Genomic DNA, 17,165 nt, shown 5'->3' on the forward strand with positions numbered 1-17,165 from the left:
TGCAAATGGAGCTATACACCTCTTTCCTTAGACTCCATTGTTGAGTCGCCTGCCCGGTGGTTCGGGTCTACTCACTTCTGCACTGGGGTCTCAAGCTGACGACTGGCACCTTCCAACTGCAGATCTGCAGCCAGCAACATACAATGTTTTGTCACTTACCGGCTAGTACACCACTTGAGCATTCCATTTTCCTGCAGCTCCCCCGGTGTTCCAGTATAAGCCTTAATCATAGGCGCTTGCGCAGCCGTTTCTGGCTCATTTCGGGATTGATCGCGTACCATACTCGCTCGGGCCCTAGTCAACAGAACAAAGCAAAACCTCACTGGCTCGAAGTTCAACCTCCTTTGTCACTTGACGAACCGTCATCATCTCACTAACTTCTTTGTCTCCCAACCACTCCTCCTTGCCCACAACTAAAGATGGAACGGGCAGCCGATGACAAAGAACATGGACGAAAAGCTGGAGACCGTATTCCAAGCTCCCTTTTTCACTGAGCCCTCCTACGCACATCTCTACCCTCATCTTCGACCAGGATGCCGAAAGCTAAAGGAAGTCAGCGCGTGAAAAAGGCCAAGGTCAGCTTCATCTCAATGTCTCGGAATAATCAAGCTAACTCCTGGTCAGACGGCAGCCGCATCCCCTGCCCAAGCCAAAAAGAAAAAGGAAGTGGCCAAGCCGACGGAGAAAGGGGCTCCGCCGAAAAGATCGAGGCGGGTGAAGGCTGCACAGGAAGTGACTGGTGCTCCATCCAAGTCTCCCCCAGTCGTCAAGAACCAGTCAACTGCAGACCGGCCTGCCAAAGCTGAGGCCAATAGTACCGCCACAAGAGGTAAACCGCCTGCTGATGACAAAGACCGACAGATCAAGGACCTTTCAGATAAGCTAAGTAGAATGTTCGAAGATTATGATGATCTTTCTGCGAAATATGAAGTGTGCTACGGTTGCGATAAGTTCTTTGGCTCGTCATCCGCTGCTTTTTGGGGCGACCCTGATGGCGCCATTTGGGGTCGAGATCTCAGGGCACAATCCAGCAACATCTATAGCTGGGTGAAGAACTACTGCTCCAAAGATCCAAAGGTCATGGACGGTTTGTCGAAGACGACAAGCGCAGCTTGATCACCAGCCTCAAGGGGTATTGCGTGCAAGAAGATTATTACTAACTAGTTCCTCTTTTTCCGAGCGCTGCTCGCTGTCAGATCGCCGGAATGTTCTTGGTCATGTTTGTTGTCAAGGATCTTATCGAAAAGTTCTCCACCAATCCGTTCTGGTATTATGGCACAGACCCAAAGACGGCAATGAAGGACGAGCGGCGGAGACAGGAGCAAAAGGACTTTGCCGAGAGTCTCTACGCTCTTGATCGACAATTCAGAAAAGGTAGCCCATCCCCACCACAAATAGTTGCTAGTCAGATCGCTCATGCTGCTGCAGCTGGCACCAACGGAGACTACCAAGCCTGGCGGGTCGCAACCTGTCGATTGGCGAACGTCTACGGACATAAGCAAAGAGGACCAAACCATGAATTTGGCGAGGCAACGAAGAAGTATCGCGATACCCTGGTCCCAGCGATGGTGGACAAGATTCTTTGCCAAAAGCTCGCTCAGTTGCTGCTCTTGGATCTCAAGAAGAATAACCCGGGTGACAAGCCCTACGATAGCCTACTCAAGATCTACAACAGAGCCGCTCAGAATTCCATGAACATTTCCTTCTGGAACTCTGAGCCATTTATCCATACTCTGGAAGACATTAGCCTGAAGTTCGAGGTCAAATCTGAAAGCACCATGGCAGCTCCATATCAATTTCTAGATGAAGACGATACCCGACTGGACGGAAAACGAGTACTGGCACTATGGGCCCCTGGGCTGCTCACGCGATCGGTCACGCGTTATGACGCGACTATAGGAGCGTATACCTCTCGCGATAGGTGGTGCTTGAAAGCAAATGTGTTTGTGGAAGACCCGTGACCATGGACCGGAGCTGTGCTACCGAACAAGATCAATCAGAGAAGAGGCTTCGAGGATGTTCAGTCTTCGTATTCCTTCTCAAGGGGGGACTTTTGTTTTTTTCTCTTTCCTGGCTTTTTTTTTTTTTGATTTCTGCTATACAACCTCCCGCAACCGTGCTATATTCAACCGATCCATCTGTCCGTGATAACCGCCAAAAATAGTTTTTGCGTTGCTTTCTCTCCCTTGCAGTGCGTCTACTATGATGTTACAGTTCTGATGTTGAATAAAAAGCCTATGGCTGAACTTGATCTGCATCTGCCTATAGCCCTACAGCTCCACCGACTCCAATCGAAGAACGATGTGGCAATTATCCAGATCGCCCAAATCTCACCCACCCCATGTGTAGTACAACATACTACCAGTTCACACAAAGACACCTAGCCTAAACTAGTCCCTCTCTCCCACTTCCCTCCCCGCGTTCTAACTCCTGCCATGCCATTATCAGCGCCGAGCCTTTCGGTGGCTCTGGCAGCGGTGGATCTCCACCCAGCGTCCCGCCTGTGCCAAATTTTTTACTCCCCGAGCCTGACCGAGCGGACGCCGAGTCCCAGAGGGTAATAATGCCGGCCAGGCAGCCGAAGACGATTCGGCCTTTGACTGCGTCGGGGTTTGCTGGAAGGACGCTTGGCTTGCCGACGGCGCAATCTGCATCATGAGCCCGCCCGCCGTACGGAGCATGGTTAACGAGAGTGTGAGCATGGCTGGCGAGGAACCGGACGCCAAGCTCAAGTGCGATTGTGTGCCTGATAAGCACGATGTGGGATGGAGGCGGGTGGTTAGGAATTTTACGCCGTCGTATGTCCTGCCCTGTCTTTACCTTCAACCACAACCTAGATGGGCTGGATGAGCTAACAAGCACAGGTGGTTCTCCGTGACCATGGGCACGGGGATGGTCTCGACGCTGCTGAACACGCTCCCGTACAACGCGCACTGGCTATACTGGCTGTCCATCGTCATCTTCGCGCTGAACGTGCTGCTCTTCCTCATCGCATGCATCATCTCGCTCCTCCGGTACACGCTGTACCCGGAGATCTTCCGGGCGATGATCCACCACCCCGTGCAATCGATGTTCATCGGCACGCTGCCCATGGGCCTCGCGACCATCGTCAACATGTTCTGCTTCGTCTGCGTGCCTGCGTGGGGTGAATGGGCCACGAGCTTCGCCTGGGCGATTTGGATTGTCGACGCGGTGATCTCGGTTGTGTCGGCGCTGTCGCTGCCGTTTTTACTGTATGTCCACGTCAACCCAACTTCATCATCTCCCTATTCCATTGGTACGGGGGGGACAAGACTGACAAGTCCAGCATGTCCGGCACCGACGACATCCAGCTCTCGTCCATGACCGCCGCCTGGCTCGTCCCGATCGTCGGCTGCGTCGTCGCGGCCTCCTCCGGCGCCGTGGTTGCGGACGTTCTGCCCAACCCGCAGCACGCCCTGTGGACCATCATCGTCAGCTATGTCCTCTGGGGCATTGGGCTGCCGCTCGCGCTGATGGTCATGGTCATCTACCTGCAGCGGCTGACGCTGCACAAGATCCCGCCAAAGGCGATGATCGTGAGCGTGTTCCTGCCCATTGGGCCGTTTGGGTCTGGGGGGTATGGGTACGTCTCTGTCCAACTTATCCTTATCCTTACTTTGAACTTGGCTAATGTATACCCATACAGTGCTATAAAGCTCGGCCGAGCCGCGCAGACTATCTTCCCGCAGACGAATACGCTCGGTGACCTTGCAGGCCCAGCATTCCATGTAGTCGGTTGCCTGGTTGCACTGATCCTCTGGGCGTTCGGGCTGGTTTGGCTATTCTTTGCATCAGCGTCGATCGTCCGGTGCAAGACGTTCCCGTTCAACATCGGCTGGTGGGGGTTTACGTTCCCCATCGGCGCGTACGCAATGTGCACGTACCAGATCGGGATTGAGCTGCCGTCGGCGTTTTTCCGGATACTGGGGACGGTATGCTTCACCCCCTCAATTGGTCTCTCTTGGGCGTGGTTTCTAACGCTGCTGGTAGATTATTGCGCTGTGCGTCGTTGTGCTGTGGATTGTTGTTAGTGTTGGGACGCTGAAGGGGGTGGTTTCGGGGCAGATGTTCCAGGCGCCGTGTTTGGCGGATTTGAGGGTTGAGGGAGAGAAGGATGCTGTTGTTAAGGTTGCTTGATTGTCAGCGTTGTTGTTGGGTCTGTGTTGAGTGTTACTGCATAGCGAGGAGTTTACTATAGACTAGATGGTTGACTATACCGGGATTAGTGATATCCACTCATTTAACTTTGTGGTCATTGTCTAGCGGATTCGGGGCTTTGATTGTACGGTAACATGAAATGTTTAGGGGCATAATCCCTATACTCTTGACAGATATAGTACTGGGGACCTCTTTGCGGTCTCTAATCTTGTAGTGTGGGGGATATATATCTCCTACCGTAAACAGAGATGCTGCCAAGTTCTCCACTGAGCGGATGAAGAGCTTTATATTATTTCCTCATCTCGACTTAAACAAACTACATCTTCCGCCATACCCTGGTTTTTGTAGTATAGCATACTATAAGCCGACTAAGCTATACCTTATCCCCCTCTATAGTGTGGCAGTGTGGTGGCAGTGGCAGGGCCATGACGCGATGCAGCCGATTGGGCAGAGCCCACGTGACCGGGCCAACGAGCGCAAAACCAAAATCAAAAAACGCGAGGGAAAAATAAAAACCCAAATGCAAAATCCCAAAAGAAAATAAAATAATAATAATAAAAAATAGGGACGGCGCCCATCGCCTGCCATCAGTCAGTGTCAGTTCCATCTCGGCCGACCCCAGCTTTTCCAGATCCCAGCTCCAGCCTGCTCTCGCCGCTCACCTCGTCGCCCGCCCTCCTTCTGGTCGAGGTCCTCCCCTGCTACTGGCCTTCATTGCCGGTCAGCTTTCTCGCTTCAGGTCTGCCAGTGCGCCACCTGGCCTCTTCCGATTGCCGTAGTACTTCTGCCTGAGAGCCTGAGTGCCTGAGAGCCTGAGCGCCTGAGGCTGCAGATCTCCAGGTCCAGTCAAGGTCACGGGACGATCTCCGCAGAGCGAGCGCCCATTGGCTGATCCGGTGGTGTCAGTCCAGCGTCGTCGTGCCCAGCACGCGTTTCTTATGCGCGTCTCCAGGGTCCATCGCTTCCATTTGGACTCGCTATCGCCAATTTCTCGGCTGCTGCTGGTGGAGCGGGGGGAGTGTCGATTGCCGGGCCATTGACTGTCCATCGTTGTTATTTGGAATCTTGGATCTTGGGTTGAGATTCGCCGCCGCATCGCATCGCATGTCGGGTTCTAGCCGTGGGCCGACGCTGACTCCATCACCACCACCACCATGATGGACTATGGCGCCCACGCTCACCACTACCACCACCCGCAGTCCCAGCAGAAAGCACCCCCGCAGCAGCACCAGCACATGCAGTCGCCGGCCATTGGTGCTGGACGTCAATCCGCCAGCGCCAGCGCCAGCGCCAATGCCAGCGCCAATGCCAATGCCACTGCGCATGCGAGCGCCAACGCCAATGCATTCGCCAGCAACTCACTGTATCGCACCCAGTCGCAGGCCGACATGACGGGGCTTTCGCCGAGTGTGCGCGGGACGACCACGTCCGCGCAGTCACTGATGGGCATGCCAACGGGCACTAGCTACGGATCCTTCCCCGGGCAATTCCAGCCGAGCACGGCGACATCGGACTTGCTGGCCAGGGGCGCGGGCACGGAATCGCTTGGCCATGCCCAGAGCCAGGGTCAGGGCCAGTTGCGCAGTCCGTATGGTTCCCTGCAGGCGCAGGCGCAGGCGCAGGCGCAACGGAATATGAACTTGAACTCCGCCGCGAATTACCGGCATACGGCGCTGAACTCGGGGCAGAGTGCGTCGCCACAGCAGCAGCAGCAGCAACAGCAGCTCCAGGCGAGGCAGTCGTCGCACGGGCATACGACGGCAACGGCCGCCCCGACTAGTGCCTCGCCCATGGTCTCGGCGGGTCCGCAGCAGCAGTATGCGCAGTATCATCCGTCGCAGTATGCGCAGTCTTCACCGTATCAGCAACAGTCTGCTCAGTATCAGCAGCCGGTTTCGCAGTATCAGCAAAACCAGCAAGTTCAGCAAGTTCAGAAGGCACAAAATGCACAGTATCAGCAGCAGCAGCAGGCCCATTATCGACAGCCTCAGCAGGCTCAATATCAAACGCAGACGCAAAACCAAAGCTCCCCGTATTTATCACAAACACAATATACTCAGTATACGCCCACGCAGCAGTCCACTTATCAGCAGTTGCAGAACTATCAACAGCAACAGAAACCAGCACAACTGCCACAATCTAGTCAGCAGAACTACCCGCAGCAAACGCAGAAGTCGACTCAACAGACGCCGCAGTCGAGCCAACAACCTGCTCATCAGATGCCGCAGTCCAGTCAGCAGCCCACTCACCAGCAGTTTACCCAGACCGCACAATTACCGCCGTCCAGTCAGTATAGCTACCAGCAAGCGGCAAACCAGCAGGGATCGCAGGCAAGTCCAGTGCAGCAGGGTTTCCAGCAGGCCGTCAAGTCGTCTCAGCAAATGCCACAATTTACCTTTGGATTAGAGAGCTTCACACAACAAACTGAGAAACCGACGCAAATGCAGCAGTCAAGTCCAGGGCAGCAGGGCTTCCAACAGACTGCCAAGTCATCTCAGCAGATGCCACAATTTACTTATGGACTAGACAGCGTTACGCAACAAACGCAGAAACCGACGCAGTTTACTTTCGGACCAGAAAGCTATACACAGCAAACACAAAAACCAACGCAAGTACAGCAGTCAAGCCCGGTGAAGCAGAATCACCAGCTGGCGCAAAACTCGACCCAGCAACTGCCGCAGTCAAATCAGCAGAGTCACCAGCGGACATCGCAAAACACAGCCCAGCAACCCCAGGCTAGTCAGCAGGGCTATCAGCAGACGGCACAAAGGCCAACCCAGCAGTTGCCCCATCCAGGTCAATACTCTTATTTGCTAGGCACCACACCAATACCCCAGTCGAGTCAGCAAAAGGGCCATCAGCAAGCATCCAACCAGCAAAAAACGCCAACGAGTCAGCAACAGAACTATTCTCAGCAGGCACATAAATCATCACAGGTGCCTCAGTCGAGCCAGTCGACTTACTTGCTAGGGACAAACCAAATACCCCAGTCGAGCCAACAGACCTACTTGCTAGGGACAACGCAATTGCCGCAGTCAAGCCAGCAACAGAGCTATTCGCAGCAGATACAGAAACCCGCCCAGCAAACGCAGTCGAGCCCTTTGGTGCAACAGTACCAGCAGCAAGCACAGAACGCGCAACATGTGCCCCAAGCTCAGGCGCAACCCCAGGCCCAGCAAGCTCAACCTCAGAAGGCCGCTCAGTCTTCTCAGGCCAAAGCCAAGCCCCAGGCGCAGGCTAAACCTTCGCCAACGCAGCAGTCGCAGGCTCGACAAGCTCAACCCCAGGCTAATCATACTCCCAAAACCACGCAGGCACCAAATGCCCATCAACTGCAAGCAAACGCTCAGGCTCACCGTGCGGTCCAACAGACTCAGCAGGCGCAACAAACGCAGCCCCCGAAGACGCAGCCTCAGACCCAGACGCAGATTCAGCAAATGTCCACCCAAGCTTACCAACAGCTCTACGCTCAGCATGCGCAGCAAGCTCAAAGCTCGCCGTATCAGGCGCATATGCAGAACCCTCAATTACAATACACATACCCGCGCCAGTTTCCTCAACAGTATATGCAGTCGCCACAAATGGCCTCGCAGGCAGCTCAGCAATACCACTTGCAACAGCCTCAAGCGTCTCAGTCTCAGTCTCCGCAGCAACCAGTCCAAAAAACGCAAACGCCACAAATGAAGCAGCAGACCACACCGCAGCAGCAGCCTCAGCAGCAACCCCAGCAGTCACAAGCATCGCGGCCGCAAGGGCAAGCGCAAGTCCCAGCGCAGGCCCCAGCGCAGAAAACCGCACAGTCAAGTCGGGCGGCTTCTAAACCTCCTACGAAAGAGCCGAAGAAGAAGAAGGCTACCAAGAAAGAGACAAAACAGAAGCCCGCTGCGTCTCAGGCTGCATCGCAAGCGGCATCCACTGCGGCTCAAGCCGTGCCTCAACCCGCGTCACAAACCAAGGCCCTTGCCGCAGCTAAGGCAACCGCGACCCAGGCGAAAGCTGCTCAAGGCCCTGCATCTCACCCTGCATCTCAACAATACGCCTCCGCCTACGCTTCTCAAACACCATCGTCTCAAGTTCCTGCGTTTCAAACTCACGCTTTTAGAGCCAACTTGTCCCAACCATACGCGGCTCAAGCACACGCTCAACACAATTCATTTCAAACTTCTACCTCACAAGCGCATGCTACTCAGTCAAGCTCTTTCCAGACACAGCCTTCACAGCCACAGGCTTCGCAGCCACGTGCCCAAGTGAACTCGATCCAGAACGCCGGCTCCCAGCCACGTGCTCAAGTGAGCTCCTTTCAAAGTCGACCCTCCCAATCGCAGGCCTCTCAGATGAACACCTTCCAGGCTACGCCTCAAGCAACTTCATTCCAGCTGCAAGGCTCCCAATCGACGCAAGCCTCTTCTCAGCCGGCCGTTCAACCGAAGATTGAACCAGCATCATCACAGCCGTCTCAATCGACACAACCAACGGCCACAGCCAACACGAACGGGCAGGCGCCGGGAACGTTCATCACGGAAAACCCGATTCAGAAGAAGACTAAACCGGGGGATCCCGGCCACACGCCCAGGAAGCGAGGCCGTCCACGGAAACAACCCGGCGACGAGACGAAACCACGGAAACCGAAGAAACCCAAGAATCCAGATGGTACGATTGACTTGTCGACAGTTTTACCTCCAAATCTAGCTGCCATCCCTGGCGTGGGTATCCCGTTTTCCATCGCGCCAAACCCTCCGCCTGCCCCGCCTGCTCCTGCTGGAACTTCTAGTTCAGCGGCTCCAATTATCGGACCGGATGGCAATCCCATCCCGCAGAAGCGCAAACGTGGACGGCCGAGGAAGTCTGAAACGGACGGGATCCCGCGTAAACCGCGGCCACCGCGCGATCCGAACAGGCCGAAAGGCACGGGTCGGCCTCGTGGGCGACCGAGAAAGGCTGATGTACTGGCAAGGAAGAAGTTGGAGGAGGAGCAAGCTGCTGCCGCGGCCGCTGCTGCCGCGCAAAACCGGGAGCAAATTGGCCAGCCTGGGCCAAGCCAGTCAGCCGGTCAGTCTGGACAGCTTGGCCAGGGGCAAGTCAGTCAAGCACAGACTACGCAGTCACAAGCGGGTGTCACACAAACCAGTCATCAAGCCGGTCAGGCACAGTCGAGTCAAGGGTATACCGGCCAAGGACAAGTCCATCAGTGGCAAATCAACCAAGGGCAAATGAGCCAAGCGCCAGCCAGTCAAGCAAAGACCAGTCACGCGCAAGCCAGCCATCAAGCTAGCCAAGGGCAAACCCCTCAAGCACAGGCTAACCAATGGCAGACTATTCAAGGGACAGCGTCTGCGCAAGCTGCCCAAGCGCAAGTCAGTCAAGCACAATGGGGACAGCCTGTGAAGGTCAGCCCAACTGGACATGTTAACCAATATGGGCAAGTCGGGACTCAGCCTGGCCATGCTCACCCTTCACACGGTCACCCACAAGCGTCCGCTCAAGCGCGTACGCAAGCGCACGCTCAGCCTCAGCCTCAGCCTCAGCAGACCCAGTTTCAGCCGACTAAAGCTGATTATGCCGACACCCAGGCCAAGATGCAAGCGCATATCAATCAACAAATGCAAGCTCAGGCTCAAGCCGCACGACCGCAGCCACTGCAAAACCAATTGCGAGCGAGCCCGATGCAAAACATCCAAGCGAGTCCGTTGCAAAATATCCAAGCAAGTCCGATGCAAACTCAGATGAGCCAAAGGCAGTCAACGCAGCAATCTCAAGCCCAGGGATCGGGTCAACGCGCTCCATCGCATCTGCAAGCCCAAGCTCAGATGCAAGTGCAGGTGAACGCTAAACCGCAAATGCAGGTCCAGCCTCAAAAGGCCCAACCGCAGATGCAGACTCAGATGCAGGCGAAACCTCAGGTACACGCTCAGACGACCAAGGCCCAGGGACAGACTCAACAAAGTCAACAAGCTCAGCATCCGCAGCAACCCAAGCAGACTCAGACTCAGCAAGCTCAGCAAACTCAGGCCAAGGCTCAGGCCAAGGCCCAGGTGCAGCCCCAAGTCCAGCAACTGTCGCAACCGCTCCAGATGCAGCGACAGGCAGCTTCCCCGATGCAGGCTACAACGCAGCGACCTCACCAGCCTCAACAAATGGCAGGACAAGCTCAAGCTCAAGCTCAAGCTCAAGCGCAACCGCAGCTTCAGTACTCGCACGCACAAGCTCAATCCCCGATGCAGCATGCCCAGAGTCAGCATCTGCCTCAGGCTACGCAAGCCCAAACACAAGCACACGTCCAAGCCAAGGCCCATCCTCAAATGCAGCAAGCTCAGCAAGCTCAACAGGCTCAACAGGCTCAACAAGCCCACTCCGCTTACGCTGCATACCCAACCCACACCGCCGGGTCAATGCAATCCCTCCCATACCCGCACTCACACCCATACCAAGCACAGTTCCACGCCCAGATGCCCCAGCTGCAAATGCACTCGCAGCTCCACCACCTCAACCAGCAACACCCCTATTACTCGCAGTTCTCGCCTACGCAGGCTACAGCCCATCAGCCGTCGCTGGGACTCACCCCACAGACAGGCCAGAAGCGCCCGTCCTCGGTGCTGGACGATGACCCGCGCAAGCGCGCGTATATCATGCCGCATCAGCAATAGCGTGCCGTCGGTTCTTTATTGGTGTTTTCGGATACCATGAGCGTTGTCGTCATTATGAGCATCAGCATTTTACTCTTTCTTTTCTACAGTTTTGCTTTTTGTTCTTAACGATTGGGTTGATTTACGTTGTTTAGCAGGCATGTCTTTTCATGGATCAAACATACCACCATTACACATAATTACTTTGTCTAATATTGTTTGGTCAGGTCAGGTTGGGCTGGTTTACTTTACTGCGTTGATTTCTTGCATTTATATCATGTCACATCACACCGTCTACATAATAATCAGCGTCTAGCGTCACTCATATACCACACAACACCATACCAATACCAATCATAATTATGTTGTCATGTCATATCATCGCTCAATACCGAGGGGTCGTGAAAAGGTCCAGCCGCAATATTCTCCTGCTCTTGTTGTAGAACTTGAAGTAGAAGTAACGGTTGCTATTGTCCGTGACCTCCCACTACTCCCCTGCTTATTCTCCTCGCCCGCGTTGGCTGCGCTCTTCTCCTCCAGCTCGCCAGTCGTCTCTCCTTTTCTTTCTCGTACTACATCTTCATCTTTATTCTGATACTCCTCCAAAACCCCCTTAACCCACCCTCCCACTTCAGCTAGTCGGCCCTCATCAATCCCCGTCCTAATTCTCCTCCCCTCAAAAAGTCTCACAAGAGACAAAGTATCAACATTCCCCCTCGCTCCCGGCGCAAACGGACACCCCCCTAACCCGGCAACACTCCCATCAAACACGCGCACGCCAAGTTCATACGCAGCCCAGACATTCTGCACGGCCAGACCCTGCGTATCGTGGAAATGGCACGCTAGCTTTTCCACTGGGATGTCGTGGGACAGGAGGTGAGATAATAGCGAGACCGTGAGAACTGGTGTCCCCGAGCCATCCGTATCAGACAGCGCAATCTCATCGATTCCAGAATCCAGTAGGTGTCGTGTACACTGTAGAACCGTAGAATGCGGTGTTGGCTCGGTTGTGATCGGATCGCGGAATACACAAGATACATAGGCTCTTATATGCTTGACCCCTTGGTTACTGGCGGCGTGGGCTACGGATATAGCCCGTGAGAGACCCTCGGCCACGGTGCAGTTTGTGTTTGAGTTGCTGAAGGGTTCGGTGGCGGCGAGGAAGAGGGATATGTTGTCTATCTTTGGGGTGTGGGATAGGGCGAGTGTCAGGCCTTTGAGGTTTGGGAGAAGGATGGGGAGGTTGAGTTTCCTCTTGCTCTTGTTTTCAGACTCATCCTCATTCTCGGAGTCGAGGTCCGAGTCGGATGGCCTCGAGTTTGTTGTTGTTATTGTTGGTGATGATGATGATAAAGAAGAAGATGGTGTTGATGCGGAGCTCGATTCCATCCCCGGGTCATCACCATCACCATCCCCATCTCCGTCTCCAGAAATCTCTAGTAATCTCTTGATACTGGCATCCCCCAGTATCCGCCTCCAGTCCCGCAACTGCGGCACAGCTCTTGGCGAGACCACCGACGCGATCTCGATAGTGCTTAGCCCCGTCGCTGCCAAGCGCCGTATAAGCTCAATTTTTGTCGCTGTTGGGATGAACGAGGGGATGTTTTGCAGGCCGTCGCGCGGGGAGACTTCGACGATTTTTACCCGGTCCTGATACCTGTCTTCTTGCTGAACGCGGTCTTTGTGATTATGATGCATTTTGGTGTGATGGTCGAAGATAGATGGAAGATGAAATGGGAAAGGATGATGACGAGGGCTGAGGCTTAGCTGAGGGAGGTAGGCGCGGATGGAAAAGGTATTAAAGATAGGGCAAGTAGGTAAATAGGAAAGTGAGGCTATGTATAAGACAATATATATGTACTTTGACTCCGATTTCAATAGGACTATAATATATAGATTGCTGTAGAGTGAATTCCCCGCGGGTTAATAGGCCGCAATCTTAAATTGGGCCGAGGCTGAGGCATGGCTGAGTAATGACGACATCTATCCTCACTGTAGGTACAGTAACATCCGGGGCAGTTCTAGAAGGTCGGGGAACAGGACTTGACGTAGATCAATAGACAAGGTCATTCTTCTTTTTACTTGTATTGGAATGTAGTGATCTTGTCACTTGAGATGGAGAATGTTGATCTCAGTTAGTGTCGACTCAAGGCCTCGGTCACTAATCATTAAACGCAGGACGGAGTAAACTGTAAATGGCCGGGGTCTGTCTGACGTGAGATGTAAGGCTGAGTACTCCGGCAGGGCAGGGTTGTATCCAAAATAAGAATATCCCTGTTATCATAGAGGCAATAATGATCCTGTTGTTGGTCGCCGGAGAAATGGCTGCAGAGAGAACCCAAAGAGGAAATAGGGCTATTTCTTAGGGCTTTGGGTGACATCCTTATCCTCCTTCACCATTCAGGAACTTCTCAGTTGTCACATCAGTCGCCATCAAGATGCAGGAGACAGCAAATCACCATCCTCGCCTGGATTCACCTCCGGAGCAAACAATCCTCCTAACCAGAACATCGGAAGTCTCGGAACCCCACAGGCCCAGATGACGGAACGCCTGCTCCTTACGGTTTAAGCGGCCAACTTTAGCTTGTTGATTCCCCGCTGCAGCCTGACACGGTGGGCCCGACACAAGTCATGCTGCTCTCCTATTTAAAGCCTCACCCCGTTCGCAATCTCAGTCTCACCATTCTACCATTCCCCCGGTTCACCCAGCGTCTTGGAATTGAGATATGTACGGCCTCGCTGCCGCCCTGCTCTGCGGCCTGGCTGTTGCAGCCCCCGCCCCCAGCTGCCCAGCGCCATCACCAGCATCCTCCCATGGAACCCTCCAAACCCTCAAATACAACTACCTGAGCGCGCAGAACAACGGCACATCTGCAGTTTTAGTTCATGACCACCTCACCAACGCCAATGCCCAAAAACGCTGCGCCTCGATTGGGGAGGCCCTCTACCCCTTCGCCTCTGCTCCCCCCGCAAATCGCTCCGAGCTAGCGTATCAGTTTGATTACCTGGTTCACGCCCAGGACCTGCGCGATGGCCAGGACGTATGGGTGGGCGGAGATTGTCAAGCGTACTCAACTGCCCAGAAAAAGGTCGTCTCTGTCCCCTGCACTCGTCAGCTGCCGGCGCTGTGCACGGCGAATGTCCCCCCGACCAAGGATATCGACCGGACCGTTGTTCCGTCGTCGAAGATCACCGTCCGCGCGAATGAGTACAACCTGACTGGATACCGCGATGCCCGCTCGTTCCGGTTCCTGGGCGTGCCGTTTGCTGATCCCCCCGTTGGCGAGCTGCGTCTTGCGCCGCCGAAAGAGTACTCTGGGCCCAAGACGATCGATGCGACGACGCTTGGGGACTCGTGTATCCAGTCTTCCAGCTCGGCGAGAAACATCTCCGAGGACTGTTTGTACCTCAACGTATTCACGCCAGTCCTGCCTGAGCGCGCTGGTGCCGTCAAGAAGCCTGTCGCGGTGTACTTCTACGGAGGCGCATTCACCAGCGGCACTGCGTCCATCATCGACTACGACGGCGGCAACTTTGCCAGTCGCAACGATGTCGTCGTGGTCACCGTCAACTACCGCGTCGGCGCCCTCGGCTGGCTGGCCACAGGTAACCTGACGACCGGCAGCTACGGCACGCGCGACCAGATCCTGGCCCTGCGCTGGGTGCAGGAGAACATTGCAGCCTTTGGCGGCGACCCCAGCCATGTCACCATCTTCGGCCAGTCCGCCGGCGGCCAGAGCGTCGTCGCGCTGCTCTCTTCTTCTGCGGCTCGCGGTCTCTTCTCCGGCGCCCTCGTGCAGTCTGCCCCTATTGATCTCCCCTGGTACACTCGACAAGTCTACACCGAGCTAGTCGTCCCCCACATTGCAGAGGCCGTCGGCTGCGGCAACGCCACGACCGAGTCCTCGCTCGTCTCCTGCCTCCGCACCGTCCCGACATCCAGCTTCATCGACAACTCAACCGCCTTCCAAGCCGCAACCACCGCCATCGCCACCGACGTCGCCGCCTCTTACCTGCACGTCTCGCAGCTCTTGGCCTCAATCGAGCCCCTCATGCCAATGGTCGACGACTCGCACTCCGGCGTCATCGACAACCACTTCCACACCCTGCTCGAAAGCAACACCCTCCCCAACCGCGTCCCCACCTTCTTCACCACCCTCCCCGACGAAGCAGCCATCTACGTCAACTCGCTCGTCCCGACGCTCGGCTCGACCCAGCAGGGCCTGACTACTCTTCTTGGCCTCGCATACCCCCCCGCCCTTGCCGCAGCCCTCATCAACACAACCGTCTTTACGGCGAACCCGGCACAGCCTGACTCCGTGCGCATCGAAGGCGGGCTGGCACTAACCCACAGCGAATGGACCTGCCCGCTTTCATACCTCCTCCGCGAAGCCGGAAACTCCACATTCCCCTCGCTGTACTCCGCGCAGATAACAGACGGCCACGCCCAATCCAACTCCTCCACCCCCGCAATCTGCAAGCCCAACGCCCTCTACAACGCCACCTGCCACTCGAACGATGTCCTCCCGGCATGGGGAACGCTCAACTCCAAGACGGTCGACGTGCAGCCGTACTACGGGGTCTCTGATCTCAAGCACTCGCAATTGTTGAACGATATCTTCGGTGCATTCTTCCGGACTCGAAACCCGAATCCCGATGTGAAGGAGTTGGAGGTCCGTGGGCCCGCGTACGCGTATACAGCTGCGATCTTTGGCGCTGGGTACAGTATTGGTGAGTATTCTGCGGCCGAGGAACGTGTGCCCCTGCTCGGCGTTGTGCCCAGTATGGCTACGAACCCGGGGGTTACGGCGCAGTGTGAGGTGTTCGAGGCGTATGGGTTTACGTTTGAGAATGCGGTGTTTACGGGGAGTTCTTGATGGAGGAATGATGGAGAAACTGGGGAGGGAATGGAGGTGATTTGATTGATGTAATGAGAATGTAATGTATGGGCTACGGTATGATATGTACATATACGGCCTGGCTAATAGATAGTGTCTATCAACTGGTATATACTAGCATGAGCGGTATCCTTGCCATGTGCTACGGATCATGATGAGAATAAACCTATATGAACAGCAAGATTCAAGGCATGTTCCGGAATACCCTCGCCAAGGGGACATGGCCAAGGGGCAGCAGATGCCGTATCTGCCCTCGTATAGAATAATCCATCTTTACCCTTCCACTAGCCCTTGCACATTGAATTCTATATGATAGATGAGTTGATCTACCTCGATGTGGCTATGCATAGTTACAAACAGTGATCGTCCAGCCAAGACATTGGCAGCGTCGTATACCTCGCCCACTAAACCCTATATAAATCCAACATGCGCAGTGGACATCGAGCTGACAAGTCCCAGCTCACATCTCTTAACCCTACCGCTGATTGTAAGCTGGTGGGAAGTATCTAAAGATTAAAGATGGGTATAAAGACCCGACAAGCACACAGGAACTTAAAGTCGAATCATCATTCATCCAGTTCTGTTTATCGGTCCTACTTCTCCCCATCAACACAAGACCACCAGATACCAACACCACACAAGCACCCATCTCAAACAATAAACCATACCATGTGCACCTCAGCCCCACCCCCACCCCCACCTCCAACCCCCAAACCCCTCGCTTTCCTCGGCGCCTCAACCGGCTGCGGCCTCACAGCCCTAACACCCGCGATCCAAACCGGCACCACCTGCCTGGCCCTCTGTCGGACGCCCTCGAAGCTAGCCACCCTTGCAGCCAAGTACCCAGCGACCCTAATAATCAAGGCCGGGAACGCCCACAATGCAAAGGACATCCTATCAATCCTCACACACTCCGGTTCTCCTGTGTCCGCAATCTCGTTTTCCATAGGGAACAAGCCCGATTTCAGCGCGGCAGCTAGGGAATCTGCAGACCCGAACGTCTGTGAGAAGGGGATGCGTGCGCTGCTGGAGGCTCTTGCAACAATGCGATCCAGTGGGTTTAGTGGGTGGTATCCGCTGCTTTCTGTGGTTAGCACAACGGGGATTAGTGATAGTGGCCGGGATATCCCGCTGCTTTTGTATCCGCTGTATCATGTTCTGTTGGCTGTTCCGCATGCGGATAAGAGGGTTATGGAGAGTTTGCTCAGGGACTCGGGGGAGAGGTTTGTGCTTGTGAGGCCGAGTTTGCTTGTTGATGGGAAGGGAGAGGGGGATGGGAAGAGGGTTCGGGTTGGACTTGAGGATGTGAGAAGCGGTAGGGTGGTTAGGAGGGAGGTTGGGTGGACGATCTCGCGGAAGACTGTGGGGGAGTGGATGTTTGGGAATTTGTTGAGCAGGGCCGATCCTGAGTTGGAGGTTAAGGTTGAGGGGATGGCGGTTAGTTTGACGTGGTAATGCTGGTAAC

The 17,165-nt window shown here is 54.9% G+C and overlaps 6 protein-coding genes across 6 annotated transcripts; 4 read left to right on the forward strand and 2 right to left on the reverse strand.

The window, feature by feature from the left end:
• Window positions 1-533: 533 nt before the first annotated feature.
• On the forward strand, window positions 534-1,961 carry BDW74DRAFT_181452 (uncharacterized protein; the record flags this gene model as incomplete). Its single annotated transcript, XM_073730026.1, has 3 exons — window positions 534-575; window positions 625-1,087; window positions 1,165-1,961. The coding sequence occupies 3 exons, from the start codon at window positions 534-536 to the stop codon at window positions 1,959-1,961; spliced, it is 1,302 nt and encodes a 433-aa protein (XP_073580464.1).
• Window positions 1,962-2,348: 387 nt separating this feature from the next.
• Window positions 2,349-4,313, forward strand: BDW74DRAFT_159443 (TDT family transporter). The gene is made up of 5 exons (XM_073725460.1): window positions 2,349-2,798; window positions 2,865-3,233; window positions 3,308-3,604; window positions 3,668-3,953; window positions 4,012-4,313. The coding sequence occupies exons 1-5, from the start codon at window positions 2,656-2,658 to the stop codon at window positions 4,156-4,158; spliced, it is 1,242 nt and encodes a 413-aa protein (XP_073580465.1). The 5' UTR covers window positions 2,349-2,655; the 3' UTR covers window positions 4,159-4,313.
• A 1,052-nt stretch (window positions 4,314-5,365) lies between these two features.
• Window positions 5,366-5,672, reverse strand: BDW74DRAFT_159446 (uncharacterized protein). Its single transcript, XM_073725461.1, has one exon. The coding sequence runs from the start codon at window positions 5,627-5,629 to the stop codon at window positions 5,444-5,446; it is 186 nt and encodes a 61-aa protein (XP_073580466.1). The 5' UTR covers window positions 5,630-5,672; the 3' UTR covers window positions 5,366-5,443.
• Window positions 5,673-11,180: 5,508 nt separating this feature from the next.
• BDW74DRAFT_181455 (hydroxymethylglutaryl-CoA lyase) lies at window positions 11,181-12,500 on the reverse strand (the record flags this gene model as incomplete). The annotated part of the gene is made up of 1 exon (XM_073730027.1): window positions 11,181-12,500. The coding sequence occupies one exon, from the start codon at window positions 12,498-12,500 to the stop codon at window positions 11,181-11,183; it is 1,320 nt and encodes a 439-aa protein (XP_073580467.1).
• A 932-nt stretch (window positions 12,501-13,432) lies between these two features.
• On the forward strand, window positions 13,433-15,832 carry BDW74DRAFT_159451 (putative cholinesterase). The gene has a single exon (XM_073725462.1). The coding sequence runs from the start codon at window positions 13,529-13,531 to the stop codon at window positions 15,677-15,679; it is 2,151 nt and encodes a 716-aa protein (XP_073580468.1). The 5' UTR covers window positions 13,433-13,528; the 3' UTR covers window positions 15,680-15,832.
• A 537-nt stretch (window positions 15,833-16,369) lies between these two features.
• Window positions 16,370-17,155, forward strand: BDW74DRAFT_181457 (uncharacterized protein; the record flags this gene model as incomplete). The annotated part of the gene is made up of 1 exon (XM_073730028.1): window positions 16,370-17,155. The coding sequence occupies one exon, from the start codon at window positions 16,370-16,372 to the stop codon at window positions 17,153-17,155; it is 786 nt and encodes a 261-aa protein (XP_073580469.1).
• Window positions 17,156-17,165: the final 10 nt, after the last annotated feature.

The sequence above is a fragment of the Aspergillus multicolor genome (assembly GCF_047715735.1).
Source record: "Aspergillus multicolor strain CBS 133.54 unplaced genomic scaffold BDW74scaffold_28, whole genome shotgun sequence".
Lineage (NCBI taxonomy): Eukaryota > Fungi > Ascomycota > Eurotiomycetes > Eurotiales > Aspergillaceae > Aspergillus > Aspergillus multicolor.